This window comes from Anas acuta, chromosome 15 (genome assembly GCF_963932015.1).
Source record: "Anas acuta chromosome 15, bAnaAcu1.1, whole genome shotgun sequence".
NCBI classification, from domain to species: domain Eukaryota; kingdom Metazoa; phylum Chordata; class Aves; order Anseriformes; family Anatidae; genus Anas; species Anas acuta.
This window is the reverse complement of record NC_088993.1, coordinates 4,064,692-4,088,570: the sequence shown is the minus strand read 5'-3', so window position 1 is coordinate 4,088,570 and position 23,879 is coordinate 4,064,692. Positions and strand designations below refer to the sequence as shown.

At 34.0% G+C, this 23,879-nt stretch overlaps 1 protein-coding gene across 50 annotated transcripts in view; it reads right to left on the bottom strand.

Annotated features, from left to right (window-relative positions):
• RBFOX1 (RNA binding fox-1 homolog 1) overlaps positions 1–23,879 on the bottom strand; it is an 881,332-nt gene that overhangs the window by 88,941 nt on the left and 768,512 nt on the right. For 46 of the 50 annotated variants that reach the window (XM_068698951.1, XM_068698955.1, XM_068698956.1 and 43 more), the window contains 5 exons: positions 21,443–21,586; positions 18,575–18,628; positions 12,293–12,385; positions 10,442–10,502; positions 4,195–4,248 (listed from right to left, as the gene is read on the bottom strand). In XM_068698951.1, the coding sequence (XP_068555052.1) occupies positions 4,195–4,248; positions 10,442–10,502; positions 12,293–12,385; positions 18,575–18,628; positions 21,443–21,586 (406 nt within the window). The remainder of the gene's footprint in view (positions 1–4,194; positions 4,249–10,441; positions 10,503–12,292; positions 12,386–18,574; positions 18,629–21,442; positions 21,587–23,879) is intronic. The other 4 variants (XM_068698996.1, XM_068698986.1, XM_068698975.1 and 1 more) reach the window with 2 other exon arrangements.

Here is a 23,879-nt window from a genome sequence, read left to right as displayed (position 1 = left end):
ATAAATGTAATGATATTCTACATTCTACTAAGGAGAGTGCTTAATAATTGCTCAATAATTCATCATATGAAACAACAACAAACAAACAAAACAACAACAACAAAAAACATAAGCAGCAATAGCCACTTCATTTTCATACTGCCCAAGGCTGAAATAACGTCTAGCTATTAAGCATAAAATATACACAATACGAGAACAAATAAACAGGTAAAATTCATGTTATCATGCCACACCAGAAATAAAGAATGTAACAACATACTCCAAAAGTACCATAATACTCATATTAATGAAACCAATCTGCATATCTGTCTTCTGTCAATCACAGATGAACAAACATCTGTGTGAGAGTGGACTTACGCTTAACATAGCAAAATTATGTTTCACTATGGGATGGATTTAAAATTGGATGGATACACAAAAAAAAAAAAAAAAAAAAATGCCCCAGTTTATATGAAGACCTTGTGAGATGAATAACACACTACTTCTTACAAATATACTCATTAGAACCTGCCTGAAAACTTGATAAAACAGTTAAAAAAAGATACGCTGAAATGAAATGATAACTTCATTAAACATCTATTTCTCATAAGGATGAAAAACACCTTATGTAGTATCCTTTTACTATTTAAGGAAAATATAGAAGAATATTTGGAGGTACAGCAAATTAAAAAAAAAAAATCTATCATGTTTATATTGCAAAGTGGAATTCTGCAAAATGTTGAAATGAGACAAATCACTGTCCTTTTGTTTTCTATGAAATGCCATTTTAGGATACTCCAGCAGACCTGGGGAAGGGCTGGAGGTGTGCCAGTGATCTACCCACTTGCACACTTGCAGTCAGCAGCTATTAAGGAGTATTAAGGCCACTGAGTTTTAACATCAGCTTTCAAATGGCACTTTAAGAACATGCCACTGTCAATCCCCATTAATGCACGATGTGAATGTCCGTATTCTTGGGGTGTTCTGCTTTACTATAACATGGCCATTTTGAAGACAGAAAAAGTCTTAGAAGGGCTACTCAGGAAGAAAACTCAATAGTATTTTTATAAACAAACTTTTTTTTTTTTTTTCCCATTACCCAAGTAATAGTTACATTGTGCTTGTTGTGTATCTTCCATTTATCTTATAGTCTCCATTTTTATCTGTCATGCCTCAATAAAGGTTTTTTTTTTTTTTGCAGAAGTGTACACTCAGAAAAAAAGCAGAGCTATAACAATCATGTCATTGGTCCTACTGTTTACCATTATCTTCAAGGTTTTAGAGTTGATTTACATTGCGTTCCTCCCTATTTGACTTTAATTGCCTGCTTCATGTTGTCAGGACATAACTATATCTTAGATTTGCATTGCATTAGGGGATCTCTTCCTTTCTCTATTGATCTTGTCTTATGGAGTAATTTAACTCAATTCTAATTTTCTATTGCATGTGGGGTGCTCTCTATCCAAGGAAGTGAGTTATGTGTATTCAAGTGGTGCATCTTATGAATCTTGTTAAGCTTTACTGCCTTATAGCTCGCACTGATGGAATATTTAATCACAGAAATGAGTTGGCAGATATGATGTACAATATGGGTAAGTCTTGCGGCGTGTGTCTTCACCGGCAATTGAGAAACGGTTGAATTTGCCATTCATCAGTGCCATCCTGACAGCTTTGTATAACCTTCTGGTGTTTGTTTTGTCGTTGTTTTTGTTTTGTTTTGTTTACTTATTCCTGAAGATTAAAAGTACTTTAAATCAATGGCTTCTCTGCAAATGTATCATCTTTACTTCAGAAACGGCCAAATTTTTCATCATTTATTAGAGCTAAAGGAATTTCTTGCACTGACTATGAAATAGTTGGCGTCACTTCAAAATGACAGTGCTAGAGACAATAATTAAAACAAATAACTAGAACTTTGTCTTAAAATCACATTTCTAATTTTATAATCTTCAAAAGAGCAATTGCTTTTTCTCCAGGTAAGGTGGGTGGACACAGAAGTAGAGATATGCCACAGCATTCTATTATGGCATACAAGAAGTGCATTGGTCTTTTACTATCTCATTTTATAATGACTTTAAGAGATTTGCACAGCGACAGAGCTTTTTTTTTTTTTTTTAAAAAAAAAGCAATTGCTTAAAAGAAGGTTTAAACGCCTGTGATACGAAATAAATTTTTAGTCAATTCTGAAAATATACATTTGAGGTGCATATAAAAAAATGCCTGAATATGTAAACAGAAAAAAAAAAATCTGAAATATATTAAGTATCTCGATAGAATTTTCTGCATAGGTGTGGTGGAGTACATACCATAATTCATAAAATTGAATTAATACTTTTCTAATGGTAATTAAAGATTCTCATTAAGAAGGGCAAACACCTCCCTTGTGTTGGCAATAAAAATGCATTTGGGACTTTAGGAGGTTATACAAAAAAAAAAAAATCAATAACCTGCCATTTTATAATTAAAATTAAAAATAAATGTTAGGAAAAATCCAGTAAATTAAGAAAATTACCTTCAGGAGAGATTGAAAATATTGATTTTAATTTACAAACTATGTGAACTCTTCATGCCCTACTTCATGAGACAATTATAAGTCAGATTGTTAATTCTGCATGCGTATTAGAAAATTGATTACTGTACTGTGGGAATATTATTACATTTGTCATTAACAAAAAGTCATTTATATAAAATGACTAATAACTCTGACTTTCTAATTTATGCAGGTTCAGGTTTGGTTCACTACCTACTCAAACGAGATCAATGTTAAATTCCTGTTTTCAGTGTAGACATACATCAAGAAAGGTAATAAATTCTGCCTACACTAAATATCACAATTCCTTGAATACCAGTATTTTTACTATCCTGATGCCACTTTAAATACACAATTTGGATCATTTTTATCTCTTTAGTAAATGACACTGGAGGCATATTACAGGCAGCTTCATTAAATTAATTATCAGTTTGTAACAGTAGTCCTATAAAACAATTTTTCTCTCTTCAACTAACCAAACATTTTCAGCCTTGTCCAGTGAAGACTTGAATATCTCCAAGAATGGAGATTCCCTAGCATCTGTAGGCAACCTCTTTCCACGTTTAACCACCACTACTGAAAAATGTTTCCCTAACATGTTTAAAACTTCCCTTGTTTCAACTTGTTGTAAAGAACATATTTAACAATTAATTATTTATTTTTCATTACCTAAATATCCGACGGTGGATATTTTTGTTTTTTAAAACATAAATATTTTTATCCAGTATACACACACACACATAGAAACAACTAAAAAAAAAAAGATCCAAATAAATCTGATAATTTCCCAGAGATTCCCAGGAAACTCATGAAAGTTTATATAAACTCATGGAAGGATATAATAAGAAAGGTGGACAACTTTGTTACCTATTAGAAACATTTGGAGTTACAGTTATTATTTCTTCCTTAGATTTAAATTATTAACTCTATTGTATATGGCTTTTTTGGACTTGCTAGTGATTATGTTTATAGACTGGGTTCAAGTTCTTCTAAAATCAGCTCAGTTTTGGAGTGCAAACGCTTTCAGTGATGCTGCTATAGCATACTTAGAAACTGTTGCTAGCAATGGAAAAAGGAAAAAGTTTCATCAACTCCAAATTGTACCCACAATCAGAACCATCTCAATGATCTAGAGATAATGCAGGTTACAAATACAAAATTTTTAAAGTCTGAGTAACTAAATATAAAATTTAAAGAAAAATGTTCAAGAAAAATTATGAATGCAGTTACTCTATACATTTGTGTGTATATATGTACATGTATATATAAAATATAAACTTACAGATAGATTTTTTTTATTGGTCAATATGTTTAAATAATTCTAGGAGCAAAGCAACTAAAAATAGAATAAAATAAAATATAAAATCGAATGTAATACCGTGATATTGCAGTATACTCCATGTTTTACTATCTATTTTCCAATAAAATATATTCATTTATCTTCTACATAAACTTTGGGATTCCCAGGTAACTGTTAAAACCTTCATCATAAATCTGTAAATGACTGGCAGAACATGAATTAACGTGAATTAAACATGAATTAAACAAAGAAACCAAACTTCACACCAAATATATGATTTGTACTTCTACATGTTGAAAAAAAAAATCACAAAAAACAAACAACAACAACAACAAAAACACATTAAAATAAAACGCAGCATAGACAACTATAGTTTAATCCTTACCTGCATAGAATTCTGGACTATAAACTGCACCAACAACTGGATTTAATTTCCAGCCTGCAGCAAACATAAAAACATAAACGAGTTAATATTACAGTTAATGATAATAATAACATGATGTTTTTTCTTCAATTTTTGAACGGAGATATACACATAGAATGGCTCTACAAAAGGTCATCTTCATGGAAATTTTACAGGTGTCTTTACTGATCTTTATTATCAGAACATTCTGATTCTGAAGTATGGAAGTAAGCAAGGAAATAAATTCTCTGGTCATGACTGTACTGCAAGTAGCACTGGAGCAAATTATTAGGTGAATCAGCCTGGCTGCAATGCAGTTAAAAAGAACTTACTACCCACATTTCTGGAATTAAATCAGAATTAGTTCAGGTATCATGTAGTACTCTAGAGTAGATCTATTCTCTTTCATTGCTTTAAGTCTCTGCTTACAAGCCAGTGAGGCCAAAACAGTTCATTTACTGGATATTTACTTCCGATAAGCATGTGTTAGTGTAAATTACACAACAATAAAATCATCTGAGCATTTTTATTCAACTCTGAACTCTGAAGGAAAAAAAAAAAAAGTGTAGACACTGAACAGGAAAGGTATTTGTGACAGGAAAGATATTTGTGCACCCCCTGTAATCCCAGTCAAATTCCAGGGCCACTTTTTTTTTCCACATCACATTTGTGCTTCAGACTGTCTGAAGTACAAAAGTACTTCAGATAAGTACAAGCTTTTTCTTAGTGTTTAAACAACTATATAAACTGCTAAGAATGAAAAATTAGGGGTTTTCAAAAGCACATTTTACCAGAATAGTGGGAAGCATTGTTTGTAAATGGGAATAAATAAAAATGCAAGCTAAATTCAAGAACTATAGTACTTCAAATAGAATTATAGTACTTCAAATAGATTCAAAACAAAATACAATCAAGGCATTGAAGCAAAGCTTTTCAAAATCAAGAATGGCCAAGATTGGGAGAATTTAAATGCAAACAGTATTGAGGCTTGTTTCTACCTTGGCCAATAAAGACTGAAAAAAATCTAACACAAAATCTCGATAGTAACACAAAAGAAAGCTACTCCTAGCCTTAAAAATACTGTCATCTCTATCTGATACTGTACTGGGTTTACATGGAAAGGTTTTAGTAGCAGCGGCTGTAGGAGTGGCCTCTGTGAGAAGAGTCCAGCAGCTTCCCCACTGTTAGGTGAGGGCCGGCTCCAAAAGGATACGTTGCTTGCCACAACCAGGCCATGAGCAACAGTGATTGGGCCTCTGGGAGAGCAGACCGAAGAAAGGGGAAAAACAAGCAAGCAAGCAAACAAATGCTGTGCTACAGCAGGTGGGGGAGACGGGTGAGGAAAGGCAAGAGAACCAGCCTTCCAGACACCCGGGCAGTGCAGCAGTAGGGCAGGCAGTGCTCCAGGCATGCAGCAGCAGTTCCCGGGTGGCCTGTAGACAGGCCCCTGGTGGAGCAGGCTGTCCCCCTGCACCCATGGGTCCCACATGGAGCAGATCTCCATGCTGCAGCCCGTGGAGGAGCCCTGGTGGAGCAGGTGGATGTGGCCTAGAGGAGGCTGTGGCCCATGGAGAGCCCCTGCAGGTGCAGGCCCTGGGCTGGAGCTGCAGCCCATGCAGGAGCAGGGGGTCTGGGAGGAGCTGCCACCTGTAGGGGACCCATGTTGGAGCAGTTTGCTCCTGACGGATGGACTTCATGGTACTGACTCATGCGGGAGCAGTTGTTGAAGAGCTGCTGCCTGTGGGCAGCCCCCGCAGAATCTGTTCGGGAAGGATGGCATCCCGTGGGAAGGACCCTGCATGGAGCAGGGGAAGAGAGTGACCAAGAAGGAGCAGTGGAGACAAAGTGTCTGACCGCAGCCCCCATTCTCTGTTCCCCTGTGCTGCTCAGGGGGAGGAAGTAGAAGAGGGTGGATGGAGGAATGTGTTTTTATTTTTTGTTTTGTTTTGTTTATTAATTACTCACGATTTTAGCTTTTTAGTAATAGGTAAAAAAAAAAAAAAATAATCTCCCTATGCTGAGTCAGTTTGGCCTCCAATGATAATTGTTGAGTGATCTGTCAATATCTCAAGACTTGAGATCTTTTCATACCATTTTCTCCCACTTTTTCTTTGAAGTTGGGGAGTGAGAGTGGTTGTGGTGGAGCTTGGCTGTCCAGCTGAAGAAAACCACCACAGATACATGCTACCTGATTATGAGTAAGTAACTGTTCTTGAAAAACATGAAACATGATACATGGAGGTGTTCTTGAAACACAGCTCATTAATAATCTCAGAGTAAGGCACAGCACCATATGCAGTTTGCTCCACAGGAGTAACTGTGTTTGCTATATGCACGTAAAAGACAACTGCAGAAGCTGGAAAATGGCATTCCTTCTGAAAGTATCACAGGATTTTTACTTCACCCCTCAATTTCAAGTACTACAGGATTGTATATAGGAATGTCATGGTAAAACAAATACTCTTAGCCAAATTTTGTCTGATAGAAAATCATCCAAACAGTGAGGCTTTCAATATATATATTTTTAAAATAGATTAGTGAATATTTAGTATTTCAAATTCATTGCGTCCTCAAAGATCGCTCACTGATGCTGCCTGAAATGAATGATTGCACCGAATTACACGTGCAGACTTTTGCTGTCAAACAAGCTGACAGATACCTCTCAGCTTTTTAGATATACTCGCAGTGCCACAATTTTCCTGAGAGAAAGAATAAGATCCTGGAAGAAACGGGTTACTCTTCACAGCTGAAAGTCATGTTCATATTTCAGTTCCTTACCTCTCTCACACTGATGGCTGTATCATCTAACTTTTTGAAGCTTGTACAGGAAATACATTCATTGTGAAAATAACAGCAATTAAACTTAACTTTATCTTGTCAGCTACAAATGTGCTGGCCCATAACTGTGTGGGTTAATCAATCAAGAGAGCAACTGCAGCTGGAGGAAGCTAATTCTCTGCAGTGATTGTTATTTTGTGCATTTCTCTTACTGTCACAATTTCCCCCTCAAGTTGAAACTATAAAAGTTCAAAAAAAAACAACCACAAAAACAAATAATACATCTTCGTGCCCCCAAAAAACCCACCTTATATAGTCATCTAAAAAAAAATACACATTAAACCTGCTAAAGGAGAGGAAATAATTACGTGTTGTACAGCAGAAAAAGCTTTGATAGAAAGTGGGACACAGCAACGTAGAAAGAATTATTTTCGTTTCACAGGGGAGACAAGCATGTGTTGCCTGAGGAATGCATTTGTGGGAAAGAAGTCCTATGATACCGAATGCTTTCTTTGTGTTTGCAAACAAAATAAGGAGGGAAGGGAAAGAGAGGGAATATAACTGTGGTAATAGTCACTAGCTCCAATTTTGAATCTAAGTTTAGATCAACTGAAGGCTCAAATTCAAGATTCTGCAAGTATAACCTTTGAAATATTCCTTTACTGATCTCTGTTTCACACTCCTCATTCATGCTGAGGTTCTCTCAATGTACTTGTACATAATTCTCAATTCTACAGGATAGGCTAGAACATTAAAAATGTCTCAGAAGTATTTTTGCCAGCAAGTAGAACTCTTGACACTGAATTAATTCACAATGAAAAAGCAGTTCTATCTTCAGAGCACATGAAGACAGCCATCAAAATCATTTTGTCTGAGAATAAACTCAGTTTATCAACTGCTCATTTCAGGAGTTGTCCAAAGTCACTGGCAAGCTTATTTATTTCAAAAACAACTAGTACATAAGAGCAAGCCACTTATCTGAATTAACCTGCTTATATCAAAAAGAACAAAAAATCTGCTGAGTTTTGCAATCATATTTACAATGTGAGCCCTGTTATCAAGCAATCAGCAGTATCCAGGAAAGAAAGACAGAACAGAGTGTATCTTATTGTGTTACCTTATTTTTAAATTACAATAAGCATTAGGGCCTCATATGTTTTTATCTAGCACAGCATTTGTCTGCCTGGATATGTGTTCCATACTTGCCAATAACATGTCAGTCCCCACATACACTTTGAAAAATCAAGCCACATGTTAATGAAGAAGTGGTTCAAAAGAGGTAGATATGTATAAACAAAAATTTTCTAGCTGCCTGTCTCAGAAGTATCGTTCAAATGCTAACAGGCTCATAGAAGAATTAAAATAATAATAGTAATAATAATCTTTATGTTTTATTGAAAAGACAGAACCTTTACTTTAGACAAGAATAATATTTAATAATCAGCTGTAGCACTGGTTAATTCCTGACAAAAAGATAAAGAACTAGAATCTCAAAAGACAGGGTAACTAGTCATAGAAACACCAATTAAGCTAAGTGAAACACGTTACACTTCATTCTGTGTTGATTGCAGTGACTGTGCTATAAGAACATGATTCCACTTGTGTTTTTACTTAAGGGGACTCCAGACATTAAAAAAAGTTAGAATAAGTAAACAAATAAATCAACGTTTATGAACTACAACCAGAGTTTGTCTTGGTAGATCCCTGTCAAAAGGCAAAAGAACATCCTGCACGCAAAACCTTGGATATATGGATTCACAAACAAATGCTAATTTTTTTACACTCAGGAGGATGTTTCATACTTTTACTGAGATCCAGTCCAGATAGAACAGGTTGGAAAATGACAGACATAAAATACTTCAAGTGGGAAACACTTAACAACAAATTTTAATTGTTTCAATTTTGGATATAAATAAATACAATGCATGACCCAAGAATCTTCCCCAAAACCATACTCCTAAAATCTCATATCTCTACTTTCAGCATTGGACGTGTTGATATGTAATGTGATATTTGATAATTAGCTGTGTTTTAGCCTTGATGTAATATGAATACAAATATGAATACATCATCATTTATAACAAAACTACTTTTATATTTTTATCATCACAATAAGTTCTTAGTACATACCATATAGTTAATTTAGCTCCCTATTGCAGCAAAATCTTGTTATGTGATCCAGTCAAGCTTCATGTCTCTTTTGTTAGATTCACTGAGATGTTTTAAAAGGCATTAATAATGAAGGAGATTTTCCCATCTGGATCATTTGACAATTTACAAACAAAATTTACAAATAAATTTACAAACAAGATGAGGAAGAAAACAGTTTCTGAGAAAGCATGAGGAATTTCAAGAGCCTTCTTCTCCAGATCATTATAACTTGCTCAATTATCACGTCAAGTGAAAGCCATCACTTTATTTTCACCATGTTAAGAAAAAATTACAACTAACTAAAAAATAAAGCCACTGTTTGCCATAGTTTTTAGTAAAATCTCACTAATGAGTGCTCAAATATAGAAAATATTTCAAAATGGAAAAGAGTCTAAGCTAACTGTGGAAATCTTTATATATGTATGTGCAGATTTCATCTGTTTTCTAATGGATGGGAAAAGCTAAATTAAATTGGAAAGTAAATAATTACTGCTACACATTCTAGTAAATCTGGAAAATGTAATTGCAATTCAATTCAATTGATATATTATTGTTTGACATTGAGTTAGGAACTTGTTAGCATTTTTTGAACTAGCAAATGCAAATAACTTCTGGAGCACATGATAAAACACTGCCAGAGAAAACATTTTTAAAATGTGTTGTCTCCAACTCCCTCAAATATCTATAGATTATATTTTTATCATTAATATACTAAATTATACCAACCTGTTAGGTCAGTATCAGAATAACCTTTTAAAGTAACTTGCAATTTAGATTTTTTCCGTGGAAAAGATTACAAGCTGCCCTTTACTCCTAACAAAGTGTGGAAGGGAGGTACAGAAGGGATCTTTGCCTAGATGAGTGCCTCAGTAACAAAAAGTACCTCATGCCTGACAGAGACATTCTTCTTGCTGGCCTCCGTCACCCAAGCAAAACTGAATCCTCTGATTAGTTCATTCATCACAACATCAGCACTGCACAAAGCTAGAAGAGAATAATGCCTCCCTACCAGGTATATTTTCTTATAAAAAAGCCACTGTCATTAAACACTCAGATTCTCATCAGACAAAATGATGCATGCTATGTCCATACCTGTGAATTAGCAGAAGTCTATGGGGATGGAAATTAAACCTAGCCGTAACATGTTTCCTTACTGGCTCATTGGACAAAGGCTGAGCCCAAGAAGTTGCAGGGGATGCAGACTGTGACAATTCATGAGTAGATGACTACCCATCCACCAGAAGAATGAGATTTCACATGCATAAACAAACAAAAAAACACTGAGATCTCATGCACTTACCATTCGTGTAAGGGTTGACGGTCTTTTTATTTGTCATTACACGTGCTGTTGCATTATTTACCTAAGCACATAGAAAACTGGATTAGAAAGGGTTACAGGAAGGGTCTGTTATATTATTAAATGCATGCATTATTACTGCCATTAGTCATGTAAAAAAAAAAAAAAAAAAAGCAATTTAATTTATAGAAGGCAACAGGTGCATAACAAAATCATACTATTTATAATTACATTTACTTTCATAACCATTTTAACTTACAAATCATTTCAATAAAGCAACGTCATATCATTTAAACTTTAATAAAAAGACATTAAAAGCAAATTAAAAGGTATTGCATAATTTAAGACTTAAGAGCATGCTTGTATTCCATGATAACACTGATACAATAAATATTCAAAACAGAAAGAAAGATTATATGAAAGAACATGCAGTGGAGTAGAAGGGAAAGAGACAAGGTACAAGGAAACAAAGAAAATGTCCAAAAAAAAAAAAAAAGGACAAACGAATTTTAGCAGTGTGCAACATAACCCTTTAGAAGAGAAGTACCATTGGAAAAGCAACATCTAGCATTCAACACTTGGAACAAGAGCCTTTTTCATTGCAAGAATTAACAAAATCATTCAAGCTTTAAAATCACAGCTAACAAAAGGATAAAAAGAGGGTGCATTATTTAACACAATATGGAGTTAACAATCTGAGTAAGATGTGCACGAAGTCATATCCTCAATCCAATCAGTGCCTCCCAGGCTTGCTTAAAACGTACACTCAATTACAGGCGTACCAATATAGAAAAAAATGTAGCATCAAGAAAACTTAATACAACAAGTCAAAAAAATTCACGTGGTATTAGCGCTAAATACGTGAAACGGCAGATGGACTTCTCCACTTACCATTCAGCACCATCGCCAGCATGGGTATGTATACAGTTACCATGGTTACTGAGAGTTTGGTGAGGGCCCTAAGCGCTACCGTCGAAGGGGGAAAATGAAAAGGCAAAATATGCAACATCTTACTCAAAAGACGACAGCATTTTCAATTGGTATTTTTTTTTTTATTCTAACAAATACAATTGAGGCAGTATTGAAGGGGATCCAGTGGTACTAAAAAGCATTTGTGTTGTTGTTGGTTGTTTTTTTTTAATAGATATGACAGGGTCAGGCCACCCAGCCAAAGTAGGCTGATGGATTCATTAAAAATGAAATCTTAAAATTGGTCGGTCTCTAGTCTGTCTTTGTTTCTCTTTCTTATACATCTTTTGGATGCTTCTTTCCCAATCTGATTTTTTGAAAGCCACTGTGGATCCCACATCAACCCTGCAGCAAAAAGAAAAAAAAAAAAAAAAAAAAGAAACCAAACCAAACAAGAAAGAACAAAGAAAAGATAAAAACCCAAAACCAAACCAACTAAAAAAAAAAATGAAAAAAAAAACCTTCTTTTGTTGTTTTTGTTTTGTCTGTCACAGCTTTGTTTTGTTGTTGTTGTTCTCAATTTATTTGTTGTTATTGGCTGTTTTTTTTGTTTGTTTGTTTGTTTGTTTTTTTAGAATCTACTGCACCCATTGATTTACAAAATATCCAAAATAGTAAGTTCAAAATGCTAAAGCTTTCATTTTGTTCAATTTTCATCCACCTTTCAGCAATAATGATAATTATAATAATAATTACAAAAGAAATAATAATAAAAAAACCCAAGTAAGGCCAGATTCTCTCTCTTTATATATAAATATATATATAAACAACGGGAAGGGAAAAGGGGAGCACACAGAAGACACCAATGATGCATCTGAAACAACAAATGAGAGTGAAGCAGACATTTATAAAAAAGATGAAAAGGAAAATATTTTGAACATGCACCTCGATTTTACGGCCCTCTACCACGGTGCCGTGTAATTTCTCCCTCGCCCTGTCCGCATCAGCACTATTTTCGAAAGTTACGAAACCAAATCCCTGCATGCAGGAGGGAGAAGGGGGGAAAACAACATGCACATTATTATTTCAGTCAATGACCACTTGTTTGCTTATGTTCTCTCTCTTTAATTTAATATTTTCTTGTCCTTGCTTCATTTCTGTAACATGCAAATTAGAAAAATTATAATTGTATTGAGATGTGCAATAAATAAGCGACAAATGTGAACAATTTTTTTCTGTCATCAGTTACATAATACCCTCTGAGAAATTCAAAGAATGATACCAAAAATACCTTTCTACGTGTCTCTACAGAGGAAAATAAATCTAACAATAAGAAAATGAAATTAAAAAAAAATTACAGTGTCTTCACAGAGAAAAAAATGAACTAATGAGAAAAGAAAATGAACCACATTTTAACGACATGCAGATATCTCAACAAAATAAATAAACATGTGCACAGAATTCAACACTGAATGTCAATATACTCTAAAAACAATGCCTACTTAATCATGCTGTTGTGATCATAAGAAACATTGTTCCATGCAACACTAGGGTAACTTAAACTTTTGTCAAACTATACAGCCTTTACTTATTTTTTTTATAAAAGAAAAAAGAAAAGAAAACCTCCAACAAAACAAAAATACTTTTAGAATAAAAATATAAACTTCCTTGTATTAACAGATCAAAAAAAAAATCACATGATGTGAATAGAAAAAGAAACTTTGATAAAGAAATAAAAATGAAAACATTTTGAGTAACTTTAACTGGTTCATTTACTGTTTATGTATTGTACTTTCCACATGCAACTGGTAAAACTCCAGAATCCCATGTTAGTGGCACAGGAGCATATTCAACTAATATGAAATTCTGCTCAGGACAAATACTTCTCTTTATAGCATTAGGCTAAACACATATTTCCAGCCCTAGTAAAATTCTTTTATTTTTATTTTTTTTCCTGCGCTAAATTAAACTAAACATCATTTACAAATATAAATATACATGTATATATATTAAAATCAGACATTAAAAAAGCATTTTAGAAACATACACCAACCCTTTGAATTAATTCTTACATTAGCACTACAATGCATGCTTTCTTGAATTTTTCTGAACAAATAAGCTTTTATCATCCTTGGTGTTTCATAACACGAAACATTTGCTATGAAGCTATATGTGTCCACTTCTATAAAGAAAGACATTGCTGCAAGTATTTGAAGTCCCACTAAAACCTTTTTCGTTGCTTTTACTTTAGGTTGAAGTATGAATTAAGGTCTTACTTTTGTTTTATTGCTCAACAATAAGCCACGCATCATATCTCCTCAAGCTTTATCCTTCCTTTCACCCTCCTCTTTCTGCAGTCCATTCAATAAATGTTGTCGTCAGTATTCAACCACTTACTTTCAGTGTTTCTACCTATTATTTACACAGTGACTGAAAAAAGAGGAAGGAATGGAAGATATTTGCACTTTTTCAAGGCAAAACTAAGTATTAACAACATGCACTGATAAAAACAATGAATATGAACTACAAAATTAATTCATGGACAAAGTATTTTAATCAGGATCATTGGTATATTGGTATATTGGTATTTGCATTATTTTATTTTATTTACTAGAAGAACACAATGATGCATGCCAGTTTATACAATAGGAAGAGACTTTTTTTTTTTTTGTACATAGCATTTTTTGTTCCATGCTCTTCAAAATATTTTAAACTTGTTGTCTTTGTTTTGTTTTATTTCGTTTTGTTTTTCTCTTCTTTCCTTTTAAAGGCCCACTGAATGCTGAGCTCACGAGTACTCTAACAACATTCTCAAAACACCTGACTCCACTCTGCCCTCCACAATTTTAGGACAAAGCCACGATCTCCTCTCTTATCATCAGACACCAAGCACATAGCTCTCTTTTCCCCCAAAATACCAGGAGTATTCAAGAGAAAGTTCCCCTCCTCAGTACTAATCCTATGTTTCAGATGCCTGCATAGGCTTTTCTGCATATAGCCCTTCAGGCTGGATGGGCCTTTGGGTAACCTGATCTAGTGGGAGGTGTGGCATGGGGTCGGAAGTAGATGATCTATAAGGCCCCTTCCGGCCCAAATCATTCTATGGTTCTGTGGTTCTTGTATCTAAAAGAATCCTCAACTTTAAACTTTTATTCACCCTTTAATTGTCTCCTCCCATCTAAAAAGATTTTTTTTTTCTTTTCTGCTAAGAAAATTTCACAGCAGAAACCATCACTGAAGCCATCAATGCATCAAGCCTAGTTCTGCACAATTCCTCAAATTCTATTTGTTCTTTTCTCCCCTCCCTGCTGAACTGTCACCCTTCCAGAACAGCCAGCAAGGAACATTTGGTGGAATATGTTTACAAAATTTTACAATCAGTCTTACTAGCTCACAGTGCTGCCAGTTAAATTTTTTTCAAACAACTGAATGGAAAGATAAAAACCTAATTATATTTAAAAATTGGAAAGAGGTACAAAGTGGAGCTACGAGCCAAGATAAGACAAGAACTTCAAAGATTATGAAAAGAACACTTGTAATTTTTTAATTTCTTATGTTTTACTTATTCTTATAATTCTATTTAAGATTTTTTTTATGCAAATGTTTAATTTTACATAGCTGACACAGAAACTAAATCAGACAGCACATATTCATTCACCCCATATTTAAATAGTTAGACAAACAAATGAGCATGTATTTTAAAAGCAGCTGATTCAACAGTTACTTTGGCTTAGCATACTATATATTTTATTAACCCGTAATGTAGATTTCTACGTTTTATTTTTAAAGTCTGTCAAATGACTTATTAGTAGCCAAGTAGTCAAAAAGGTTTTGTTTTAATTTGTGAGGTGCATTGGAGCTCTTGTTATTTGAAGAAAGAGTTGCTAATATAATATATGTCAAATATATATATAATATATATAATGTATATAATATAATATATACCAATACATACATGTACACACAGATTTATGTAAGTATATATTAAGTACATAGCCATGCAGAGCATTAATTTGGAACTTTAATAATAATAATAATAACAACAACAAAAAAGCTACTTGATGTTCCTGTATCTTTGCAACCGTGCCCAACAGACAAAACCAATGCACAGCTCTGTGGAGAGCTACTGATGCCCAGAGTGTGGGCAGGTTGGTCAAGGAAGCACATGCAGTGTTAAAACAGAGATTAGCTTTAAAATGAGCACAGAAATGTAAGTTATATATCAAATTGTCCTTCCAAGATGACTAGTAAATGCAGAGAATGGTAAGAAAAGAGAGGTGAAGGAAGGCCTTTCTTAGTTTGCCATCTTTGAGCACTGAAAGGGTTGTTAGACATTGGAACAGGCTGCCCAGGGAGGTGGTGGAGTCACCATCCCTGGAAGTCTTCAAAAGACGTTTAGATGTAGAGCTTAGGGATATGGTTTAGTGGGGACTGTTAGTGTTAGGTTAGAGGTTGGACTCGATGATCTTGAGGTCTCTTCCAACCTAGAAATTCTGTGATTCTGTGATTCTGTGAAATATTCCACAGATAACAAAATGCAAGTTGGCTGTAGCAGTTTCTGCAAAGCAACATGTATTTAAGCAGCAAAGTTGTTTTTTGGTGATTGGAAACTGTTCCACATTTTTGGTATTCCATGTACTTCTTTCTAAAAATATTGCAGATTGCCACACACAAAAATCACCATGCTCTACTTTTGGCTTGACATAATAGCAGAATTACCACAGGTTTTTAATGTTACCTTAATCAACAGAGAACTAACATAAGTTATACTAAGGTATAACTTATTTTTTAACACAGTTTGCAAGATCTACACTAAAGCATTACTGACTTCTTGATTTCATAAAAAGAAGTTTCAAAAATCATGAGTTGACACGTGATTCTAGGAAAATTACCTTTATTATTATTATGCCCCAAATCAAACAAATTTGTATTATGAAATTGGTATTAGTATCTTAGAGTTAAAAAAAATATTTTCATTTGTAATTTTTTTAAAATATTTAGTGCTGTATGGTAATGCTATTTGAATCTGAAATTTAATTTTTCTCTAATACTATGGTAAGAAAAAGAGTTTACTGCTGTTATTTTTGCAGGAATCTGTTCAAATATTAATTGTTGGAGTCAAAAGAAATGAACAACAATAACAAAATCTAGAAATTCTTCTATGCCAAACTGCATCTTGAAACAAATTTGTATTTTGATCCTGGAAACTTTTGTAGCTATACTTAGTTTGAAGCCACTTAGGAGTCTTTTTAGTTTTGGTGGAATTGCAGTTTTGTAAAAACAGATAAGCACCATCAGGAATGGGATGTTAAATGAGGTGCATCTTAAATCCTACAGAGTAACTTATACTGATGAGATGATGAAGAAACAAAAAAAAAAAAACAAAAAAAAAAAAAAAAGGAAAAAACACACACACACAACCATATTTCTGTTACTCCTAATACTGTTTTTGTTTTCAGTTTATTTAATTGAGAGAAGGTCAGAGTACCTCTGTAAATCAGAATACTATGCAGATATACCTGAGCTAACTCAAAACAAGACAAGAAGCAGTATACATAAACAAAGAGATATATCTCAGAATTGTTTTATTTATTGTTGTTTATTTATTGTTTCAGTTGCTTATTCAGAGGCAGCTTGAGCATTGGATTCTTAGAACTATTTCATAATAGGTCTGAAAGTCTCTAGCACAAAATGTGTAACAGGTAGTGATGTTACAGAACTCCATAGAAAAATCTCTTGCTTGTAACACAAAGCACTGACATATTTTCACTACTGTAGGATGTAGGATGTAGTGAAAAACCCCAGTTTAGAAATGTCCCCCAACCACTCAAAAAGCTTAAACTTATGCAGTGTGATGCAGGCATGGTGGTTAGAAGTCAGACAGAACCAAGTGAAGTGTGGGATGTCATAATGTAATTTGAAATTTATAAAAAGATAAAATGATGTGGTAGGAACAGGTTCTGGACAATCAACATTTTTATTTTTATTTTCAAAAACTACAGAACAGCTATTACGTAATGATAATGAATTGCAGCCAATACAGAAGATCTGCCACTGTCTATGAATAAGCCACATTGTAAGCCACTAAATTCCACAAGTTTTGATTGCTAACTGAAAAACAAATAAATGTTCCAAATGTTTTTGGACTGGTAGGCTAGGGTACTAAGGAATGAATGTAAGAATAATTTTGAAATATAAACCAGAAAATCTGAGCTATTCCATAGAGAGGAAGAGGAAGAAACAGTGAGCGGTGGCTTTAAATTTATAATTTAAATACTCACACCTAAAAGGAAAAGAATAACAAAAGAATTAAAATATATCTGATATAAGAGATTATAATATCTATGGTTCACCTTAAAAAAAAAAAAAAAAGACTGACTATGGTATTTTTATAGCAGGAAAATAATTCTAGTACTAGTAATAAACCATATATGAGTTGCAGGAAGACTGAAACAATGCTAGTCAAATATAATTTTCTTCCATGGGAGAAACAGGAAAAAGGTAACACACATATGCCATATGCATAAACCCTTATAATGCAGCTTATATCATAGGTGAAGCATACTAGGAAACTAGAAACAGTTCTGAACCAGGTAATGACAATAATGTTGGCATAACTATTCTGTCTTGATTTATTTCTTAAATATCCAGAAAATTGTATGCGTTTAAGTCAATGTAAATTTCAGAAAAAAAAAATCTTTGTAATACTACAAGAACTTCTTTTATCAAATAAATGTTAAAACAGATTTTATTCAAAGGGTTGGTGTACTGAAGCTTTTACTAAAGAGGAAAACATCTGCACTTAAATCTTCTGGAACAATCATATTTTCTCACTTAATTACTGAAGAAGATTGTTATTAGGTATTACGACCATCTTTCAGTTTAATAGAAAAAAAGTGCACTAATACAAACCTGCCTAAAAATATCTGTAAGCATGGACTCATCTTATAAAATAAACAAGGCAGTTATCATTGGAGAATAAAGAAAGCAGAAATAACATTCCTATAAAACAGATGACAGTCTGGAGTAGTTAAAATTACCCCCTTTAAAAGATACAAAATGAGTCCAATGATTTTCCTTCTGCTTTGGAAACTAAATGACAAGTCAGAAGATGTTTCCACTAACATGGAGTTTCAGATGTTATTTTTACAGCAGTGCAGTTGTTTCCTTTTTCTTATATGAAATATTAAAAAAAAAAAAAAATCTTGGGTGAATTAAACTGCTTACCTTTGAGCCTCGCTCATTAAAAATAATTTCAACATCTAAGATTTTACCAAATTGCTGCAAAGAAATAGAAAATTAACATGAAAAAAGATAACTTCAATGCTTTATCATATAAAGTACAAATGTTTGTTTCAGAAATTGATGCACCATATCACAAAGTTAAAGAAATATAAAATGAAAGACAATCAAGCACCAGAAAAGACACACTGAAGAGTAGCCAAATCAATATTAAATGTCATTATACTTGTCATGATCATTCCACATACTAATTTATGAACTTTAAATTCAATGAGATGTTCTGACAAAGAGGATATCATCACTAAATTGTAAACAGTAAATTGAAATTCCCTATTTTGTTTTGTTTTTGTTTTGTCTTTTCATATATTAGGTTACTTTCTGGTGATTCATCCAGTCCAGCTGCCATCACCAATTGTTTTAAATGTAATATGCTGTAGAGTTAATTTGATTATAGTACAATAAAACATCACTAAGAAGACAGGATTAATGGCCACATGAACATTGTCGCCCTCTCGTCATCCTATCCTCTAAAGGACATTTGTTTCAGAAAACTTTCTGCAGTTGCTTCCCAGAACAGGTAAAGGAGTTTGGTTTCATCTAATTCTTGTAAAGCAGAAGTAACTAAGTGGGAGTTTTGTCAGTGGCTTGTTGAAAATAATGGATATGCCTTGTTGAAAAGGTACGTCCATTATTCCCTACCTAATTCTTGTCATCCTAGAAGGTAGTTTGGAAAACTAGAATGGATACTTATGTGTTGATGGTTTTTTCTCCCACAGAATTGCACTTTATTATAATGTTTACAGTAACTATTATTTACCTTCCAATAGCATTCACAATCATCTAGGCATTGTTCATGCACACAAAACTTGACCACAGTTGCTGTCCTAAAGAAAAAGGCTCTGTTGGACTTGTCTCGGTAAGAGAATAATGTTTGACTCAGGCAGTGTTTAGTTAGAGCACTTTCGGAGATGGCACATTCTGCGATGTGACACTCTAATATATCAGTGGGTCATTTCTGTTGTTTCTTATATCATTAACATGCTGTATAGATCAGTGTTAACACTGACAAATGACACAAACAATGATTAAACAAAAAGGCAGAAATTAGAGGCAGGCAAATGAAGAAAAATCTATCAACAGACCAAGGAACTGCAGTCTTTTAAGATGTACTCCAGTCTTTTAAGATATAACAAACACTTATAGGACAGAAAGAACAGCATTCCTTTTCTGCCTTATTAAAGTGTTTCAACTTAGTTATGAAAATCAACTATCATTTCTTGTCCCTTGTCTTAATTTCTGTTCTTGTATTCACCATCTAATTAACTAATATTTTAACTACTTTAACCTCTAAGCAGACAATGACTTAATGTTTAAACAATCCTCCTCTGCTGTATTCAAATCAATGTTAAAAAATATATATATCTGCCATGTGCATAACGTGTTCAAGATGTAGCATTACAATTTCATTTCAGATATCTAATTAAACTCACACTTCCAGAAATTTAATTTTTATATCAAGTCAGAAGCTAAAAGTTTATTTTTGTCAAGTCATTATAAAGCTGGAAATCTCCAGTCATCCTTCAGTTTTATTCTTTTGAGACCTAAGACATAGAAATATTGAAAATAAATGTAGTTTTTGTTCATTTATAAATTTCAAAAATCCCTAAAAAATACTTTCCTTTAATGTACTTTCAAATAAAATCCATCTATTTTAAGTGGTTTGTTTAATTTAAAGAAATTTGCATTTTTCCCCTCTAGAGGGTTATTATGCCTTCTACTATTTTGCTGATGAGTTGTAAGCTGCATTTAGGGGAGGTTACTTGCAGCAAGTCATATATGGTAACACAGTCACCTGCATTACCCAGTGCCATACTAGGAATTTTTTTTTCCAGTGAATGTTTTCCTCATTTCATACAAATAAAAGCTGAAAACGTCTTAACACACAAAGGTATTAGAAGAATTTAAGTCTGAACTGAACATGAGAGAGCAAGAGAAGGATAGTGGCAGGCAGTATTAATGCTATTCCATATAAGATGAACTGTAACAAAGAGACCTAAATTTTAGTAAGAAAGAAGAAAGCAAGAGGAACACAAATACTAAAGAGTACTAGCCTGGAAAAGGAAAATCTGGGTTCTAATAGCTGCTCAAGTACTATTTCTAGATTGTATTTAGTGAGTTTTCAAAAATAAACCTAACAGTTCTTGGAGCAGGGAGAAGAAACCAGGTCTAACCTCTCCATGGTTATGAGCCTAGAACTGATGGCACGTATGAGACTTGTGAAACAGCCAATGCACATGAAGGTAGCTGATGGCCTGAGCAAAAGCAAAAATTGAGAGACTTAGAGAAATACACTGATAAAAAATTTAGAAGCCTATAGATCTATAATACTTATGAGGGGGTAGGTCAAGATTCCTACTCCCAGAGTTCTTGCTTAAAACCAGCCCATGTCTCACTTCTATAGATTCCGTTCTCTTGCTCATGAGGTCAAATGTTGAATATTTTACATCATACTGTCCAAAATCAATAAATACAGGAATATAAATCCTGATGAATACAGCAGGAATATATACTCATTTAATATCTTAAGACAACATAGTTAGCTTTTTTGAATGAAATGTAAAACTACACAATACGTAGACTACACCAATCTGTATCACATATGGTAGAATCGGTAGAATTTCTTTTCCCAACTATGATTGGCAAATGTATTGTTATAAATATATGGAAAGAAAATCATCACTGAAAATGGTTAAACAACCTAAATCAGAGAGATCTCTAAAAATATTGCCTATAATATTAAGTACCTATTGCAATGCAAATATAAAAAAGCATAAATAAAGCATGAGTACTTACACCAAACATTTGTCTAAGATCTGGATCACGGAATCGGAATGGTATATTTGAGACGTGAAGCCGTTTTGGCTGTGATTTGTTTTCTGTGTTTTCAGAAGATTGTGTCTGTTGCTGGCCATCGGTCTGTGCTGCATCTTCTGTCTGCTAAAAGGATAAAGGAAAACAATGTAAAGCATGCTGCAAGTGTTTCTAAATAAAATGGTGGGCTGAAATTCTCAAAAAAATTACTGAAAATGATTTTTCATTTTCACTCCGACAAAGGTTCTGAAGGATAACAGAAGTTGAAATAGATAATTCAAAATTCAAATCCCTTTCTTTATCTATCTCAATACTGTGTGATTTTAGTGATATTTTTAATACATATTTGGAATATGTCAGGGAATAGGTAGGATATTATTTTCAATGTTGTTTTTCTAAGCTATTGCTAAATAATTAATAAATACGTCTCCCTATACTGTAAGACTGTTGAAATCTCTTTAATGGAAATGGAAAAACAAATGGAAAAAACTGGATCTCCATATCCAAATAACAGACAATTTGTAGTAGCAAGCTATGCACTTTCAAATCAGATTAGCACTTTCATTCAGAGACTACTGGGACTTCTACACAGGAGGTAGGTAACACATCACATCCTAGTTGCCATTGCCTAAGCAATGCTAATAGGCACCAGAGGATCATTTTGTCTATATAAATGGTCACCATTACAGAAAAGGGCTTGAGTTGTGAAAGAGAATAGAAGTATAATCAGTAGCAAAGGTTGCCTAAGGTAAAAGTGAAACCCAGAAACAAAGTTTTACAGATTTTCTCTCTCACCAGAATAAGAACATAACATGGTAGTTCTTAGGGGGACTGTTCCCTAGATTTAAAATGCTACTTTATGACTGAAGGATGTTGTGTGCATTATAATTTTAGAAACAAAATCATAAAAACCTAGAAAGATTAGGAAAAAATAGGAACTCTTTCATTTGAAATGTAAAAACTAAACAACATTGGTTTATCAGTATATTATAGAAATCTCTGGGCTGCACTCCTTAATGATATCATACAGTGACTGTGTATGCAGTACTCTTTCAATCACTGTGTGTGCAGTACTCTTTCACTAGTACAAGGTTTTGTATAGGTATGTTAAAACAGTTTTCTTTTGTGCTGGTAGAAAAAAATAGGGAAAATAAAATACATTGATGAAACCACAAGGATCATCTTACAACTGCTACTCTATTTTCTCTATCCTTCCTTTCCCTTCTGACCATATTCTTCTTCCAAGTATTCATTTTTTCCTTGTGTTCTAATGTTACAATTCCATTTCTATTTTAGTCTTTTTTTTTTATTACAAAAAAAATATTAAAAAAATATTAAAAATTTTTATTAAGAATTTTTTTTTTATTAAAAAAAAAAACAAATCTCCCATTTCCTGTTAGTATCAAATTTATTTTTAGGGACAACAGTTTAGGCAAAGTAAAAATGATTATATAAAATAAACCTTACCAATTCTAGTACCAATAGGCCTGTTAAGAAGGAAGTAAAAGAACTCAAACACAAAATATTTACATCAGCAATGAGTACATATCAACTTAATGCTAGCAAGTTCAACATCATCATCACCCATCATTATCTCCAGTAAACATGTTCTCAATTTCAAAGGACAAACATCTAGTTTCCTGCATTACTTATGCTGAATCAAGAGTTGAACAGTGCTCTCTAAAGTCATCTCATTCAGGCTCAGTCACTGACCTATTTCAGTGCCAGCAATAGGAGTAGCTCAGACAACTGGAGACAGTTCTAATCGTGGCCCCTACACTTATAATGGGGCATGATAAAAATAGGAAAGAGTGATCAGTGAACCGCAGGTCTGTTCTTCCAGCAACAATGTTGATTTATGTGTTTACCAAAAGAAAATTGTATAAGATCTTCAGTCCAGGATGAGGTTCAATGCATATTTTCTTCACTCACAAAAACGTCCCTCTTTGCTGGGTTAAAAACTTGCTGGATGGCTGGGCCCAGAGCATAGTGGTGAATGGAGTGAAATCCAACTGGCAACTGGTCACCAGGGGTGTTCCCCAGGGGTTGGGGCCCATCCTCTTTAATATCTTATTGATGAGTTGGATGAGCGAATTGAGTGCACCCTCAGCAAGTTTACAGATGACACCAAGTTGGAGGGAAGTGTCGATCTGCTGGAGAGTAGGAAAGCCCTGCAGAGGGACCTGAACAGGATGGGTTGATGGGCAGAGGCCAATGGGATGAGGTTCAACATGGCTAAGTGCTGGGTCTGGGTCCTGCACTTTGGCCACAACAAGCCTGTGCAACATGACAGGCTTTGGGCACAGTGGCTGGAAAGTTGTGCAGAGGAAAAGGACCTGGGGATGCTGATTGATGCTCACCTGAACATGAGCCGGCAGTGTGCCCAGGTGGCCAAGCAGCCCAACGTTATCCTGGCTTG